Genomic DNA, 19,237 nt, shown 5'->3' with positions numbered 1-19,237 from the left:
ATATTTAATCAGCAAACTAAAACAAATTTATATATTTATTACATCTATATCAAGTCAGTCTCCATCAAGACTCATATGTATCATACGTCGCGCCATCAAGTTTTCGCCATGTTTCTAATAAATCAAATCTGTACAAAGTCAAGTCTTGGTTCAACATATCAAAGTCAATCAACATATTGAAGTGCAATAAAGCTCGTTGAAGATTATACATATAAAAACTCCATAGATAAGTCAAGGTTACATAAGTCTGCATCTAGTCTTCACCATGTTCCTGATGAATCAAAATAAAGATTCTATCATATCAGGTTTGTATTAATACTACGTTTATGATTACGAATATCTCAACAGACCTACAAAATTGCAAAATATCTCCATATTGAATCTGTATCAACTCATTGAGGTCTGCATCAAGTCTCTATTATGTTTCTTAACTTGATAGTTGCAGTACTAAGTCCTATTTATCATGCCTGTATCAAATCTTTATCAAGACGTTTCCAGCTACATTGGAACTACATCAAAATTGCAACTAGCAGTGATAAGCTATATAGAATTTCCATCAAGTTTTCCTCAAAACTGTATCAAGATTTCTTCAAGATTGCATGAAATTGTCGCAACAATTCCGAAGCCTGCATCAAATATCTATTTTATTTTCTGTCTTGATAGATGCATATCAAGTAGCATAGTTTTTAGTGGAGATATTTAAAAAGGAAAGTTTACTTCACTTAATCAAATGTTGTAGATAAGATAATTCCTGATGTTACAGGAAATTATCAGGAAGAGTTTGTGAATTGTTTAAATTCCTTTCACACTGTAAAATTCCAATTTAGAGAAACATGATAATAATGTTGCATCTTCGTTACAGATTTCAAAGGATGACAAATGTAAATTGTTATTTTGGAAAGCATCGGAAATTAATATGTATGTATGTATATTTATGTTTATTGATGATGCAACAAAGAATTTACAAGCCCACAAAAAAAATACAAAAAATAATACATAAAAGTAAATAAAATAATAAACACTCTGAAATTATCAATAAAACCGGACTTAATAACAGCGCATCATCAAAAAGAGCCGAGTCAATGCAGACATAGCTTGTCTGCTATTGTTTTTCATCGGCCTTTTTATAATAGAAATAATAAATAAATTGGTTTCAAACAAGATAGCACTAACTATATATATATATAAAAAACTATATTAACAGAAGTAAGCACCTAAAAAAATACAACAAAATTAAAGAACAAAAACATAGCAAAATGAAGAAAAGGTTGAACAAGCTGCCGCGAACAATCTCCCCCTGCCCTGTTAGGTCATACAATTCAGAAATGTAAAAAGTGAATATTACCTCTTAATAAGAACTTAAATTTAAAATTTAAATTTAAATGCTGTTCTGCTCAATCAATAGAATTTTTTTATAATATGACTTGAAACTTCGCTCACTCAGCTGCTTGACTGAATCAGGAAGGCTATTCATAATAGTAGTTACATTATAAGAGTAAGATCTTTTAAAGATTTGAAGTTCATGGCGTGGTATGCATAACATGTGCCGATGTCGTATATTAATATTGTGCACGTCACTGCGTACCTGATTCTATTGGCTAAATATGGTGGACATTTATACATAATAATTCTGTGAAAGAGGCAAGCACTGTGAAGGATTCTACGACGCGTCATATTCAACCAATTTGCCCAATTCAGAGTGTGTGATATGTTTTCCCGTCTTTTAATACCATATATAAACCTCAGACATGAGTTCTGCACTCTTTGGATACGCACTTTGGTTACAGAGTCTAAGCATGGATGATATAAAGCATCTCCGTAATTGAATATGGACAGAACAGGAGCTTCACATAATTGGATTTTCAAACGTTGGTTAAGTAAGCTCCTGTTACTGTACAATAATTTAAGCGTCACGTAGGCTCTACGAATTAGTGAAGAAACATGTCCACGGAATCGGAGTGCAGTATCAAGACGTATACCCAAATTACAGCACTCGTCCGTAAAATTCAATTTAACACCACCCACTCCGACACTCAGAGACCCCTTGACCCTGTTCACCACACCACCACTCCCAAATACCATAACTGCTGATTTAGACGGATTAATAATCAAACAATGATTTGAAGCTTCGTGGGCCAATTTGTCTAAATCAGAATTGATAGCTCTTTCAGCCTTGTCAATGTTATTCTCATTGAATGAGTAATAGACCTGAGTATCGTCAGCATACATGTGAGCAGTGCAATAGTCTAGTACTTTTGGTAAAGCAGCCGCATAAATTAGATAGAGCAGAGGGCCAAGAATTGAACCCTGCGGCACGCCTGAGGACACCACTGCTGCTGAAGATTCCTTTCCATGAAGCTTAACAGTTTGTGACCGATTCAGGAGGTAACTATTAAAAAACTTTATGGCACCCTCCGAAAGGCCAATATGGTGGAGTATTGCTAAGAGAGTGGGGTGGTGAATGGTATCAAAGGCCTTAGAGAAGTCCAAGAGAATCAGGATCGTGGCGCTTTTTTGGTCAATTGCATGGAAAATATCATCCGTGACATCGAGAAGGGCTGTCGTACAACTGTGTCTTGAACGAAAACCAGACTGACGGACTGGTAGAATATTAAATTTATTTAGATGCTGGGTAAGTCTAGTAGCAACCACTTTTTCCAGAATCTTGGACAATATAGGCAAAATACTTATGGGGCGGAGATCTTTAAGTTCCCGAGGGCTGGATGTTTTTGGAATTGGCGTGACTTGAGCAATCTTCCAAAGGTCAGGAAACACAGACAATTCAAGGCAATAGTTCACAATATGACATATATGCGGTATAATTGTTGGACAACACATATTCAACATTTTAACACTAATACCGTCAACTCCAACTGTAGTTGTCTTAATGTTACAAAGAATATCCAATATTTCCTCTTCCGAAGCGAGAGAAAAGGACAGTGATTCGATGACACCAGGGAAGATATTAGATTGATAATGCCGAATTAAATTGGCGTCACCCAATACACTGATCTGTGCATCGAGGAAAAACTCATTAACTTGATCGGCGTTGCCTATAGATTCAGGAATAAATTAATAACGACTTAGTTAGGTTACTTTTTAAATGGGAAATTAATAACAAATAAATAAAAACAAATGTTTGTGCGCCATCTTTATTTTATTAATAGAAAAACTACGTTGGTACAAAATATAGAATACACGGCCACATACATTGATTAAATTAATACAATAGTCAAATAACCAAAAAAAAAAACAATACTTTTTATCGTAATGGTAAATACAACCTGGTTATTATTCACTACTTTCGTTTAAATACTTTTTGAATCAATTTTATTCGAAACATTTCATTGTTTACATATCCTGATAATCATTTTTTTTTTTCATTTCTTATCACAAATCTGACCGAAAACGTCTCTTAAACACCTCCTAAGCGACGCCGACGCCCCCACAAGAAACAACGAAGAGAAATTAGTTAGCAATGTTAATGTGTTTATTGGATAACGTTAATAGAAATAATTAGTTCTATTATCGGTTACAAGCGGCTTCTGCAGCGGTTTGCACTTCGTTTAATCTCGTGACTACGCCACAACATGTAATTCGCTATATAATATACGCTTAAAGCGGATATAAGACACTTTGGATGGCGAAGAAAGCGATGAGTTTACTTGTTTAATAGTTTTATTAGACGGATTTCTTTTCCTACATCAGAATTACTGAATTCTTCCAAAATCTGTATATAAAAAAAAATCTATCTATATCGTAATAGTTAAAAAAATATTTTTAGGACTTACCTCGTAAGATAATTCTTGTTTTAATATTGCAACGGTGTGCTCATTATTGGCACAACAAGCAAGAAGAGTTGGATAAAGAAGTTTAGAAAGCGGTTCAACCGAGAAATACGGGAATGGTAAAGAACAAAGTTGTTGAAGAACTGATGGTGGTTGACCACTTACTAGAAGCATCTAGAAAAAAGAAACCCATTTAATTTTCTTTCTTGTAATAATAACATTATGAGTCAGAAAATTTTAAGTCTATTCAAAATCTAGTAGCAACGAGAACATGCTTCCCCACTTCTTCTTTTTCTTCACATCGCATTCACCCGCTATTACTACTATCCAATTTCAGTCATGTAACCTCTTGTACGCGACAGCGCTCGTCATTTATCAACGCGATAACGATTCCTTCGCGAGGATACCTCTTGAGTCTTTGTAGCTCAAAGTCGACTCTCTCTCGTTTCGTTCTTCTTCTTCAATAAGTTTTCGTTCTCCGACTGCTGGCGCCTCCCTATCTTAATGACGGCGGCGGGACTGCGGAGTAAGGAATGCGACCGAACTCCAAGAGTCGGAGACGATAACAACTTTTCCCGAAGGAATCGAAAAATCCTGTCTTGAAAAAATCTAACCTAATTTCTAATTAAACTTACTTGATTCTCGTGGTTTTTTACGACAAAGTACCCGATGACGTATATAACTTCGTGTAGTAATTGTTGGTGTAGCTCCAGGATTTGAGAACTTTGATTTCCTTTCGATGACGGCGATAAACCGGAAGTATCCGGGGAAGCGCAACACCAAATTAAATGGTTAGCTATGTGGCGGAATTGTAACGAAATTCCTTCGGCTCCTAAAGCTTCCTGAAACATAAACAAGAAATACGAAGCTGTGGTGGTATCGATTTGAATCAATTAGATTCGGTGATTATAGCTTTTTGGGGGCAAAACCCCGAGGGATTATGCTCCTTTTCTGTTTGTCCCAAGAGAGTACTCGAAAGGGACAGTGCGTATACGCAGCGGTTAGTAAACGGATTAACTTCGTGAGAATATTTCATGGTAAAAAAGAAAATGGATTCAATCTAAAATATTTTGAATAGCAAATTAAAATTATTAAAATCTCGGGTGGAAGTTAATAATCAAATTGGAGAGACGGAGCGATTTAAAGAGAGAGGGAGGGTTTGAGAGGAGTTCCCGTGAGCATCGTGGAATCGCCCTCTGTTTGCAGATCGGCCTCTAACTATATTTACAGCGGCCGTTGTGTTTTAATTGAATCATCTTGTCCGCAATTGGAAATTAGCTTTGTGCACAGCGAGTCGAAGTTAATTCGCCAACGATAGGACCATCTCTGTTTGCTCTGTTTTGCCCCCGATGGGCACCGCCCGTGCAATGCTACTACTCCTCTCAAACGAGCCTCTCGTACCGCCACCGCTATACACCCATGTTTGTACGTAATTACGCAGAATAAACAATGACGCGAATACGATATCGCAGTATTCGAACCGATTTTCAATTGACATTTAAACTTTATACAGTGTGTGTGTGTGGAAAGGTTTACATCCACCATTTATTGCAGACAATTGGTGTTAAATGTGGCATTTACAGCAATGGAATTTACTTTTATATAGAGATATAATTCGAAATCTTTTTCGAATTTCACTAAAACGCCAAAATACCTCGCAAAGAATTATCAAGATCTCAAAATGTCCATCGCAATCGAAAGTTTGGATCAAAGAACTTTGGTTTAAAACATCTCGATCGAAAATATGATTCACAATGAATCATCATCATCCTCCAACCTGTATTGCCCATTGCTGAACATAGGTTCTCGTATTTTTTGTCCAGCTCTTTCTATCTTGCGTGATTTGTTGAAAAAAGATCTCAATACTTTAAAATTCTTCTCTGCACTTGAAACAGCATATTCCAACCCCTTCACCTGTGAGGAAATGTGGATCCCTATCAACTTAAGAGGGCAAAAGTTGTCGCCATTTTAAAACCAGGGAAAGTGTCCAATTCTAAGCATGATCTACAAACTTTTTAAAAGACTGCTATATGACAGAATTGCCCTAACAATACTACAATAAGCAGGATTCCCCTGTAGAACCTCAGTTGCACAGACGAAGTACTTGCACTGACTAACTATGTGGAAACAGGCTTACAAAAGCAAATAAAAACATCTACTTTTCATATAAATTATATACATAAGGGTTAATATATAAATTAATGCGAGTTATTCCATGCGGAAAGATTACTAATGTTATCAATGCTACCTAAAAGATGCTTTAAAGTCATCAAGAGTTACAAAAATGAAACTGAACAATGGAATTCTACAAAGGTGATCGATTGGTGCTGGCTCCCCTGCTCATCAGTCTACAGTCTACATAACAAACATATTTGCAATTAATTGTGCAATATCAACGATATCTGTTGATTCGTCAAACTGCAACAAAAAAAACGGCAACTTTGTATGTCATCCTCAAATTGTCGAATTACATTTTTATTTATATCTTCAATACGACGAAAGTATCTGTATTATCTGTGTTCTGCGTATGTTATGACATAAGATGCTTCAGTTGCCATTTTGGATTGATGCTTTTGAAATAAAAGTTGCTGTGAGGTTAATAGATTTTTTAATTTTTCGCGATCGACCGTTTGCCCACCCTTATACAGGGTGAGTCAGAAAGAATGGGAAATGAAAATTCACCATACCTCAACTGACAAAATAGTCATGACTTGATATCTCAAACGTGCAATGTGTATCTAGCGCCCTCTACGAGCAATAACAAAACAAGTTTCAAATTCGTATTTCTCTGTATGTTCTTCTGTATCGACCTGGGATTAATGTAACGCCTCGCCCGCAAACGACCTTGGCTCAATTAGTTTATATACCCTTGAAAATGGAATAGTTCTGTAGAGATCTGGAATTAATGTAGCGCCTCGCCCGTAAGCGACCTCGGATATAGCTAGTAAATACGCCACTTGTAATTTAAATGAGAAATGTTTCAAATAAAAGTTTCCTGGTTAACTATGGCGTATACTCTGACTATATTTGTTTGTTTGTATTGTTCTTAGTTTCGTTGCTACGATAACCAACATTGTTTTTTTGTATATTTATATTTTTATTATACCTGTATCATGTTGTCTCCATCAAGACTGCATCAGACGTCGCGCCATCAAGTTTTCGCCATGTTTCTAACAAATCAAATCTGTACAAAGTTAAGTCTTTATTAAATCAGCATCTCGAAATCCAATAAAGCTCGTGGAATATTATATAAAAACCCCATTGATAAGTCATTAACCAAATCTGTACAAAGTCAAGATTCTACAGGGTGCGGCAAAACTCCTTCCCTACTTTAGTTTACCTGTAGAAAAGTGAGTATTAATTCTAGGAGGGGGGTAACGGTTGGGAAGGATGCTGGAGGGGGGAAGTTTAAGTTTTATTATCAGTGTCGGTATCCCGCCAAATCTGACGCCATATTATTGCAAGGAAGCAAGGTATTGCTGCTATTAGTGGTAAATTAAGTTGTCATCGGCCCGTACTTTTTTGAAGAAGGAGGAGTGACAGTGACCGTTAACTCGGATCGATACATTCAAATGCTTCAAACTTTTATGGCACCACGACTCAATGCGCTGCAGATTCAACAGGATGTGTGGTTTCAGCAGGACGGGGCCAGTGCTCACACAAGCAGGTAAAATTTTCAAGAACTGAGGTAGCTGTTTCCAGAATGCTTGATGTCTTTGCGCGAAGACATCCACTGGCATGCACGATCTCCAGACCTTACTCCCTGTGACTTTTTTCATGGAGGATTCTTAAGACTGAAGTTTACAAACATCATCCGAAGACTCTGCCAGCCCTACGACAAGCGATTCAAGAGGAGATTGCTCGTATTGCTCAAGTACATTGAAAGGTTTACATCCACCATTTATTGCAGATAATTTACTTTTATATAGAGATATAATTCGAAATCTTTTTCGAATTTCACTAAAACGCGAAAATACCTCGCAAGGAATTATCAAGATCTCAAAATATCCATCACAATCGAAAGTTTGGACCAAAGAACTTTAGTTTAAAACAACTTAATCAAACACATCGAATTATCTCAAGAATTAATTGCCATTTTTAGTAATCAACATCTCGATCGAAAATATGATTCACAATAAATCATCATCATCCTTCAGCTCGTATCGTCCATTGCTGAACATAGGCGTCTTGTATTTTTTTGTCCAGCTCTTTCTATCTTGTGTGATTTATTGAAAAAAGATCTCAATACTTTAAAATTCTTTTGTACACTTGAAACAGAATATTCCAACCCCTTCACCTGTGAAGAAATCCGGAAGTCCTGAATGAAATGAAAACAGGAAAAGCTCCTTCCTGACTTTGATGCCATTCATGTTGAGTTTTTGAGGCATAGTGGCAGATTTACTAAGACTTGCAAAGTTCTTCTCGGATATCCCTCAGGCTGGAAATGATCTCCATCAACTTAAGAAGGCAAAAGTTGTCACCAATTTAAAACCAGAGAAATTCTATGCATGGTCTACAAACTTTTTAAAAGACTGCTATATGAAAATGGTTCAATCTCTGACCTATTCAAGGCTGCAGCGTTAAAGTTAAAATAACAGTGATGATAGCCAAGGTGGAACGGAGGCGCTACATGAAGAAGAAGACACAAATTTTACAAGGAGTCCACGATTTGTCTTGGTATCTGAGATTCATGCCAAAATACGTAAGATAAAGTTATCTTACATAATCTGTAATGCTCCTCAAGCGATTTTTAATAACACTATATTCGACGCATATGTAACAACAAGAGTCATCTGGAAAATTGCCATGTTTTACGAAACGCAATGAGAAAATTAACTGTTAAGGAGATACAGCACCCTCTGTAAGTTCTGTAGGTTTCAACCATTGTAGACCATTGAAGAAAAATCCAAGTAAAATTGAATTTATCAAGAAGATGTTCATTACTTTTTATTGTAAGTCATAACAATATGTGAGGAAACTGATTAATTATAACTATTTATATTCTGTGTCTAAATTTAATTGGGCAATCTAAGCTTAGCCGAGGTCGCTTGCGGTGGAGGCATAATGATATGGGAAGCAGTTTTAACTTCAAATGGTATTAGATGTGACATCTCGGCCACTAACGACCTTGGCTTAATTAAGTATCTTATCTCCATTTTAAGTAGTGAAGCATAAGAATATGAAGGGTTAGGGAAAAAAACGATGATAGTCCATTTTAAGACAAAAGTAGTGACATTTGTTGGTTTGTGAGGTGTACTATCGATATCTAGAAAGAGTAAGGAGGAATAATAAATTAGTCCTCTTAAAACGCATTTTAAAATAAAAAGTAAGTGAGAAGAATAACGATAGTCCCATACGTCTTGGGGAAAAGCGATGAATGTCCCTAGAGCAAAGTTCAGTCCGTTAATATAAGCAGTGAGCTACTTGTCCAGTAACTAGGGTAAACATTCGGTAGTTAAATTAACCTAAATTAATCCGAGGTTAGTAAATGTTGTGCTCCGCTTCCAAATCATAGTCATTTAAGTGTTTAGCTGACTGAATTCTAGAGAATTTCAGTGCAAAGCATTTCAGTCTACAAAGTTAAGACTTATGTCACACGAGATAGATAATAGTTGTAACTGTTCAGACTTAAATGTTTTGACAATGTTGTGGAGGAAAACACGCGAATTATAAAAGGATTCAACAGCCTGCTAACTTTTGATGAGCAAAATTGTTACCTGGCTACTTGGCAACTGTTCCAATAATTAGATACTCGTACAGGTTGAGAGCGAAAAAAGATAACAATTACGAAGACATACAAGTATATTATAAGGCATTTTTGTCTGCACATGGCATAACAGGTCGTAGGGTTCAAACTATTCAACAAAATTTGAGTGAGAACTACTACATAAACGCAGTAATGATACTATCACTCTTCTGTACGATTTTATCATGTCTTTGAGAGGCCATAAGTCACGCTATTCCCTTAAAGATACCAATAAGATTTATTTACCTGAAAACTTAATTCATTAGTTACTTTTTTTTCGAAACTTCATCGGATGTTTAATGTTAGTCATCAAAAAAATCACGTGTCTAACCAAGGAAAGACACATGCAGTATCTGCGATGCTTTCATGATTCAAAAGGCATCTCTTACAGGAGGACTAAACAGTGTTAAGTAGAGAAAATAAAAATCTGGCCAAACTCGAACTTGACCATAACCTTCATTTAAAAAAAAGTAGAAAAATTTTATTCCTTGAAGAGGTTCTTCATAAACCTAAAGACAAACACAAGGAGGCTATTGTAATAGTGTTTATTACCGGAGGCAGAAGGAGTAGAAGTCCTTCAATATCCACGATCTCTCAACAAGTGAATCGGTATTTTATACGTACGATGAAACTGTTGCGAAGAAAAGAAGTGATGACGTATGTTCAACGCTGGATCATTTTATCAATCATTACCTTTTGGACACAGTTCAAGAACTTGTTATGTTTTTGAGATTCCTGCGGAGGAAAAATAAAAATTATACGGTGTTTCGCTTCTCCATTATCTAGTTTCAAAGAAACGAAGATTGGATTGTGTGAAAGTTTTGTTCCCTGTTCAAGGTCACTCTTACATTGAATGCTACCAGAACATGAGTTTCATCAACCAAAAAGCCAATGTTGAACTGCCTGAAGAGTGGAAGGAGGTAATAAGAAATAGAGGAACTAAACCAACACAATTGCGAGTTATTAATTGCGATCAGACTTAATTCAAATCTTAGACTAATTTAATATAAACCTTGTTATAAGCTTAAATACCCTTTTCCAATTAGGGCTATGTGATGCATTAAAATTCTATAAGGATTAAGATAAATTGATTTTTTACCGCAACACGTTTTTTGGACACTATATGAAGAAAAATGTTATGTGGTAATCTCAAGAGGTAAAAACAAAGGGAAGCCACGAACTAGCCCCTACCAATCAGTATTGCTAAATACAACGACTTAAAACATATGGCAAAATTTCTAGTCAATTCACAAGGTGTTAGGTTTCCCAAGAAGAGAAAGTCGTGCTGTCGACAATCCAGAAGACCTTTTCTTAGGTTATGAACTGGACGACGAATAATAATAACTTAATTTAAAAGCAATTTTCATTATCATAAGAACATTTAGTTAAACAATTATTTGTTATAATAATAAATAAATGTTTCACAACTTTAGCCATTTTTTATTATTTTTATGAAATGGGATCATTTGATGGGAGCCTTAATAATTATTGCTATGGAATTTTACGAGGTCAAAAATTGTATACAGGTGTTTATTAAACATGCGGCAAAAATTTAAGTGGTTACTCTTTGGACTATTCTAACAATTATTATTATTATCGTTGCCGGGCTGAAGGGAGCGGCCCCTCTCGTTACCGCGACCTATAAGATCTGTTGTAACTTTAGCCCTCCAAAAGTTTAGGGCAAATGTAGGTCCTTGATGAACCTTAGTATTGCCCTGAGGTCTTGAACCTTTATGTCGGTAGGTGTCAAGTGAGCTTTACCGAAAATTTTGTGTCTAGACGGCCTTAGCTGTTTCTGACTCGTTGTTGCAAAGTCGACAAGTTTGATCCTCAGCTTGTCCAATGTGGAAGTGGTGGTATTTTAGGGGCGCATGGCCGGTCAGGTAACCTGAGAGCGTCTTTATATCCCCTTTGCTGAGGCATAAAACCTCTTTGGTTTTCTTTTGCGACGGAGTTATCATACTCTTCGCTTGTCTGTGACCTGGAAGTCCTTTGCAGCGTAAGGCTATTTGAGACCTCCCAACTGTTGATTATTTGTTTTAGGTCATTTTTTTGTAGTCCACAACCAGGTTGGGGTCTAATTAAGGACATATTCGCTGCCTCTCTGGCCAGCTTGTCCGCGTTTTCATTGCCCTCAATGTTGCTGTGACCTGGAACCCACCGTAGGGTAACAGCATTGCCCCTAGCGAGTTCTCTCTGGTTGCTAGTACACACTCTGATCAGTGCGGAGTCACAGGTGTAGGCCTGAATTGCCTTTAAGGCGGCCCTACTATCTGTGAAAATGTTTATGGATGCACCTTTCTGCCCTTCTGTAGGTTCAAATCGGTGTAGAAGTTTATAGCAAGAACTTCTGCTTGAAAAATGGTTATGTCCGAGCTGAGGGGCAGATCTAACTGTCTTTGAAGCATCGGTATGCCAGGCTAGGGCTTTTCTTTTAAGTTGAGGCCCACCCTTCGCCTTATCCTCCCTGCTTCTAAATATGACCTTATACGGCTGGTTGAAATTGTATTCTGTCGTTATTCCGACAGAATACAATGTCCGTTTTAATTTCAATCAGGTGATTTAGACTTGGCTCCTTGAGGATATCGAGATGTCCTCTGAGGTTACCCTGCATCAACTTCAGCTGCCTCCTTTTGTATATATAAATGGAGTGGTGTGAGACCAATATTCTGAATATTTTATTCTTTGATAGTTTTTGAAAAACCGGTTTGCTTCGAAGAAACCACCATAACCTTCATTGAAAGAAAGCAGAAAAATAAACAAAGATTTCAACAACAACACTTTATTACTAAAAATTACAAATATAAGCTTCCTAATCTACAATAACTGTTGAAAATGACCACCAACAGCTAAGATGCAAGAATTCAATCTTCTCCTCATTGATTAACGAACCCTTTCAAAAACACAAGGATCGTTTCTTATTAAATTATAGCCAGCAGTTATACGATTTCGCAAGTCTTCCACATTTTCCACTGGAGTAGTAAGATTTAAGATGGCCTCATAGAAAAAAATCCAGGGGGTTTAAGTCCGTGGATCGGACATGCCACAAGTAAAGTCCACCTCGACCAAACCTGCGATCTCCATACAGTGTGTCCCCGGATTGTGTCCACGTAAGGTATAATTAATGATAAATTTTTGAATACAAATTCCATCTTTTGCAATTAAACTCTGGATGTCATAAAACGAAATATAACCAAGTTTTACGTCAAATATCTTTAAAGTACCAAAGTTAACGCAAGAAGTTTGTTAACCGTTACAGGTAAAGTGGTCTTTCTGAGCAATGTACAACAAAAGTTGGTTAAGATAAAATGTTTATTATGTTAAATTATAGCGATATGTCGAATTTTATTAATTTAGCATATAAAAGAAAAAATGAGTTTTTTCTTGAAAATGTTTTTCTAATATTCCGTTTTACAATAAAAACAAATGATCTCAGTGAACTAACAATTATCATTTGATAGCTTAACTTTAGCCTATTGTCAAATATTAATTGATCATGTTTACATTACAACATAAAATATTATTTGTAGTGCAGTGCTATGGGATTGGGGAACATTAGTTACAATGCAGTTTTAAGGCAATTTGAGGAAAAAATTGGATTTTTAGTAGATAAAAAAACAATTAAGAGAGTTGTTAAAAAATTTTCGGAAACGGGCAATGTGGAAAATAAAATGAAGGAAAAAAAGCTTTTAGATGAATATGATGCGAGGTCGATTGTTGCAGTAACGAACGCAATGGATTACGGTAAGGTGTCGTTAAGAAAAAGGGCAGTTCAAGTCGGTATAAGTAAATCTCATTTACAAAGAATTACGTGGATTTAGAAAAACGCTATAAATTATATTTTCAACAAGATGGTTGCGACCTACATTCGACCATTTTAATTAGAAATTATTTAAATACGTTATTTGGAAAAAAAATTGATTGGTAGATATGGTCCGCAACCATGGCCGCCAAGAAGTCCGGATTTATCTATTATGGATTTTTATTTTTGGGGTTATGTAAAACAGAAAGTATACACTGAAAATTTTAATAACAATTTAGACCGTTTAACAAAAAATTGAAACTGTTATTAGAGAAATTCCGTTGGACCATATTAGAAAAAGTTATAAACAATGTCGGAAAAGGGCTGAATTATATGTGTTAGTGTTGGTGGTGATATCATTGAATAAGCTTTTATGTTAATTTAGTTTAGATCGAAAATGTTTTGTTAATCTTATGATTTAAAAATCTGCATTTTGCTTTTGTATCCTAATTTAATAAAATTCGGCATATCGCTATAATTTAACATAACAAACATTTTATCTTAATCAACTTTTGTTGTACATTGCTCAGAAAGATCACTTTACCTGCAACGGTTAACAAACTTCTTGCGTTAACTTTGGTACTTTGAGGACACTTGACGTAAAACTTGGTTATATTTCGTTTTATGACATCCAGACTTTAATTGCAAAAGATGGAATTTGAATTCAAAAATTTATCGTCAATTATACCTTACGGGGATACATCCGGGGACACACTGTATGTTACTGTCAAAAAATCACGAGGAATTACTGGTCCAACTAGCCAGTTAGTCATAATTGCAACCCAAACGTTCAACGAGAACTGATGTTGAAATCGTTCTTCACTTAGCTCATGTGGATTTCCTTCAGCGCACACATGGGTATTGTGATTTCTTATTGCATTTCTTGAAAATTTTCTTAAACTAAGTTGTCCAAGAGCAGGTAAAAATACTTGAACGTGTTGTAAATGGTATAAGTACAACAAATCATTTTTAAGAATTTTCCAAACAGTCCCTATTACTTATATTCAAAATGTTTACAATTATTCGAGTAGAAATGGTTCTTCCTATATTATGTTCAACACATTCTCTTTCAATTCTATCGTTCTGACTGTCATTGGCCTTCCTGATCCTCCACTTCATTTCAATGGGCCTTTTCAATGAATTACCATCAGCAAGCACATAAATAAACTGCATGTCAGTCATCTCGACGTTCGTATAGCGATTTTATTACAATAGTACAGGACTTTATTAACAATAGTTAATAAAATAATAATAAAAAAAAATAATAAGTAAACGTCACTCAATCGAGAGATGTATTCAATTAATATAACAAAATATTAATAATAAATAAACTGTATTTCTTTTCAATAGACTTAGTAATCGGAAAGGTGTTAAAAGCTTTTTTTTGCCGCGTTTAATAAACATCCTGTATTTGATTTTGCCGCAAATGAATATGCGAGGAGCCTATTCTGGGAGAATATGTATTAATTATAACGCTTCGGTCACAAGCGACCTCAGTTCGATCAGGGAACATAATATATTCTGTATCCAAATTTAATGAGGTAATCCAAGTTTAGCCAAGGTCGCTTGCGGTCAAGTCACAACGATATATGAACCAGTTTTAACTTGAATTGGTATTAGATGTAGCGCCTCGGCTTAATTAGGCAATATCACCTCCGTATTAAGTTCAGTCAAGGTTACTTGTAGTTGAGATGCAACAATATATGAAATACTTTTGTATTGAAACTTTTGACTTGACAACTTATTTTTAATTTATCGGTTATTCTTAATACTAAACTTCGTCTCTTTATGTAAATATCTATTTACATTTAACAATAAAACAGTATTTAAAAAAATTATAAAAATAAATACCTGGAATTTCTTCAGATCTAGTTCAGCAACTCGCTTTAAAAATTTAAATGTAGCGATTGCTAAATTGAGGCAAGGATTTGGAATTAAAGGTGGTGTTTGACCTTCGATTCTTGGTGAGGAATCCGGTGGAAGTAAAGAACCGTACAACATTGAAACGGCTCCCATAAGCTCAGTACCATGTAAAGTACCAACCTATAAATTAATAAAAAAGAATAAAATTCTATAATTTGCCTAATTTTTTAATCTTACCAAATGGGTTGGATCGGTGTCTTCAGGACAATGATCCGCTAACGCTGCCAAAAACTCTAAAGCTGCCAAAAGGAATGAACACGCCGCTGGTACATCGTGAACCGGACCACGAACGGATAAACAACACATCGATAATTGTTCAACTACCCCCAAACAAACTGCAAAACTGAAAATAAAAAACGAAGAAAAATTATTTTGAATGAAAAATAAACTGTTTTGTATCAATCATCAAGTTAAAGTGTCGCATCCGTTTTAGCTCCCAGGCTATCAGATAAGAGAAGGCCACTTAGCCATTCGCACTTGGGAGCGAGTCACTCTTTTTGGAGCCGGCCCCGAATGGCAGTCGCTTATGGGACCTCCCACACATGTCGGTATAATCACATCTGAGACGTGTCACGTGTACGGCTGATTATCTCGCACCCCGCCGCGGTCCTTTCAAACCTAACCCACACCCATTTCGTTTTTCTAACCCCCTAAACAAATACTACCAACTAAATTGATATCGAGAATAATGCACACAAAAATCAATGATTTAGTTGCAAATTATAACGTTAATTAAAATTTTTACTTTATAAAGTTAATTCAATACAATTTTTATTATCTTTTTGTTTCACCTTTAGTTTCTTTTGTCTTTCTTTTATCCACATATAAGTTTATATACAATTTCCTTAGAACACTCCAAACATCCACTCTTATATTTTCCACGGGTCGTGGACTTTCCTTGTACCTAGTTCTAGTACCACGAAAAGATATCGCTATTACCACCGTACGAGGGTGTGTACGTTTCGTCCGGCAATGGTATCGTTACGACCACCTAATTGTGATAAACGTCGTCGACGTCGTCGTCGTCGTTGTTGGGCGTCCGTCGCTCGCCGTAATCGAATTCGCGCACTGCGGTGGTCGCAGTTGGCGTTCCCCATTAGCAGATTGGCTTTCTTTCCAATTAGAACACAACACACATATCACACACGCACCACTACATACAGTATGTCGCATTTAGATCTTTTCGAAATGATGTGGGTAAAGGGAAGAGAAGTGGTGGCGACGACAACAAAATTACCTCAAGATTTAGGTTGTGCGTTTAGATCTTTGCGGCGAAGACGGCAGCGATTTTCTTGTGTTTAGTGGCCGAGAAATTTATGGGGCACTCGCTTTCTAAGTGGGTCCGGTCACAATTAACTAGATTACGACGAGTTCAAAACTCGTAACTTTCGACTCCAAGTTTATCAACATGCGTGTGTTTTTTTTTGTGCTGCGGTTATGCAATCGTTATTGCATTAATTTATTTCTCTGATTTAGATTGTTAATTATAACAAATTTACTAACTGCGTTTTTATGCTATTAAAAGCAGTACAAATGGAAGTACAGTAAAACTAAGATGTTGGCATCGATGTCCATCGCCTTGCTATGGAGTTTCGTTATCAGTTTAATTATACTAGTTTACAAATTTTAATCAATTTTTTCCTCAAAAACGGAGCTCTGTGAACCTGGAACCCGAGTTTACAATATTTTATTAGGTTTTATATATTAGTACCATTCGGTAGAGAATCGTTTGTACCAGTTTGTACCACTTTCGATTTCGTTTGTACCTCAACCTGTTCCAAAATACAGCGATTTTTTGATGTTTCAGAATACCGCTGAAAGTGTTGAAAGTGTGTATGTCCGTTAGTAATACAGATATCGCAAAACGATCGATGGAATTCGATAGAGAATCGTTGATAATTCGTTGATCGCGTACAAATGCGCGGGAACTTTATCTTCAAAATCCATAAGTTCATTGGCTTCTTTTATTACTTGTTGAGTTCTGAGTACACCTCTTAATTGACGCTTTTTTTATGCTTAATATTTTTTGTATCACTTGTTGAAATTTGCACCGTGATATGGTCATCTATTGGTTGATCTGGCGCGTACAAATTAATTCCTACACCACATTCGATACATAAACCTTTAATCCATGGTTAACCATGGTTCTCCTGGATTTAAGTTAACTGTTGGATTTTTGCAAGCATAGCAACATGGCAGCCGATGTTCTTGCCACAATTGTTTCTGCATTAGATCGGTCCAGCCCAAGGACAGTAGAATTTAACAGGACTGCTACATCCATTGTTGTGACAACCTGCCCGCAAACTACGTCACACCATTTTCCACGCCCAGCTGTTGTTATGGTCTATGCGTTTGCTGTGTATTTTTAGAGGCTATATACTAAACGTATTCATATTATTTTTGAAGTTTTATGTTTTTAGACGTATTAATGTCTATCATATAACCTCTAAAAACGCAGACAGTTACCAGGCGTGGCAAATAGTGTGACGTAGAGTGCGGGCAACCAATCCCTAGTGGACTACAAAAATACAATGGATGTAGCAGTCCTGTTAGATTCTACAGTCCTTGGGTCCAGCCTTGTCTTAACACATTATACGCCCTACCCTTATAAATTCTACTAACAGGTCGAATACTGTTCCAATCTTCGCCTGAAATAGTAATTGTCGCGTTACTACTCTGAAGAACAACACTATCCGCTGAAGAGCAAACTGAGGTAAAAATTTTTAGGTCATCAGCAAAAAGTTGTTTACCGCAATCAATGGAGTCTGTGATGTCATTGATGATGATGAGAAATAGAAGTGGACCCAGGTTTGAACCTTGAAGCACTCCCGATGTTGGCCGAATAGGATACGAACTGCAGTTGAAGTATCTGACGCTCTGCTCTCTACCTCGAAGGTAAGACTTCATAAGGGAGTTCAAAGGTTTACTAAATCCAACGGAACTCAACTTGCGCAACAACACATAATGATCCAACTGATCAAAGGCCTTCTGAAAATCTAGGTAAACAACATCTACTTGGCCTCTATCATCTAGCACATGCTAACCATGCTGGAAGGGTGTTATGTAGGGCTTAATATGTGCGTAGATGCACACAGTAACGAAATAGGTCGCTAGTTTTCAATGTTCCTAAAGTCGCCCTTCTTGTGGATTGGACAAATAAAGGCTTTTTTCCACAGTGTAGGCATCTTGCAGTTTTTGAGAATTAAGTTGAAAAGATACAGGAGAGGCGTATCAAAAATAGCGGCGCAATCTCTTAGCAAGAAGCTGAGAATACCATCAACTCCCGTGGAAAGTTTATTTTTGGCATGTCGCAACGCCGAATTTACATCCTCGAGAAGGAAATCACAGATGTGAAGGGTTTGGTCCAATGTCAACCCAGAACCGGACAAATTGTGAGGATCCGAAAACCAAAACATTCAGCGAACCCGTCAACAATCGAGGAACTCGTAGTGTATTCATTTTGCCTGTAGTTCATAATACCAGGTATCCGTGAAGAGCCCTTTCTGGATTGTACATAGCCCCAAAAGCCCATCGGCTCACTACAAATTGCATTCTCAGTATCAGTTATATATTGTTTGTAAGCAGCGTTTATCATAGTTTTGGTGAGCATTCGTTGATGCTTGAATTCCAAATAATAAGCGGTTCGATACTTTTTATATTTCTTATGTATGCTTCCTTTAACCCGAAGAGCCTCTCTAATGTGAACCAGAGCGGGTATTTCGTTTCTCCATGCTGCAAAAATCAAAATTTTGGCACAGCGATATCACATGCTTTATAAATGAGGTCATAAAATGTTGCGCAAACAACGTCCACATCCGGTTCATTATAAATTATTGACCAATCTGTAGAGCTTAACAAATTGTAGAGCAACGGAAAATTCGCTCGCTTAAAGTTATAAGTAGGCACACTAGATGTAGCTTGGAATTCAGGCGAAGTAGATTCTAAACAAGAAAATACCATTTGAAGTGCAGGATGATG

General features: G+C 36.4%; 1 protein-coding gene across 2 annotated transcripts in view; it reads right to left on the bottom strand.

Annotated features, from left to right (window-relative positions):
• Window positions 1-3,138: 3,138 nt before the first annotated feature.
• LOC111416631 (short spindle 3) overlaps window positions 3,139-19,237 on the bottom strand; it is a 54,108-nt gene continuing 38,009 nt past the window's right edge. For both annotated transcript variants that reach the window (XM_023048695.2, XM_023048696.2), the window contains exons 6-10: window positions 15,437-15,602; window positions 15,188-15,379; window positions 4,424-4,630; window positions 3,792-3,962; window positions 3,139-3,730 (exon numbers count right to left, since the gene is read on the bottom strand). In XM_023048695.2, coding sequence (XP_022904463.1) covers window positions 3,662-3,730; window positions 3,792-3,962; window positions 4,424-4,630; window positions 15,188-15,379; window positions 15,437-15,602 — 805 coding nt within the window. In that variant the 3' untranslated portion in view covers window positions 3,139-3,661. The remainder of the gene's footprint in view (window positions 3,731-3,791; window positions 3,963-4,423; window positions 4,631-15,187; window positions 15,380-15,436; window positions 15,603-19,237) is intronic.

The sequence above is a fragment of the Onthophagus taurus genome, chromosome 7, assembly GCF_036711975.1.
Source record: "Onthophagus taurus isolate NC chromosome 7, IU_Otau_3.0, whole genome shotgun sequence".
Lineage (NCBI taxonomy): Eukaryota > Metazoa > Arthropoda > Insecta > Coleoptera > Scarabaeidae > Onthophagus > Onthophagus taurus.
This window is presented reverse-complemented; position numbering and strand designations above follow the sequence as displayed.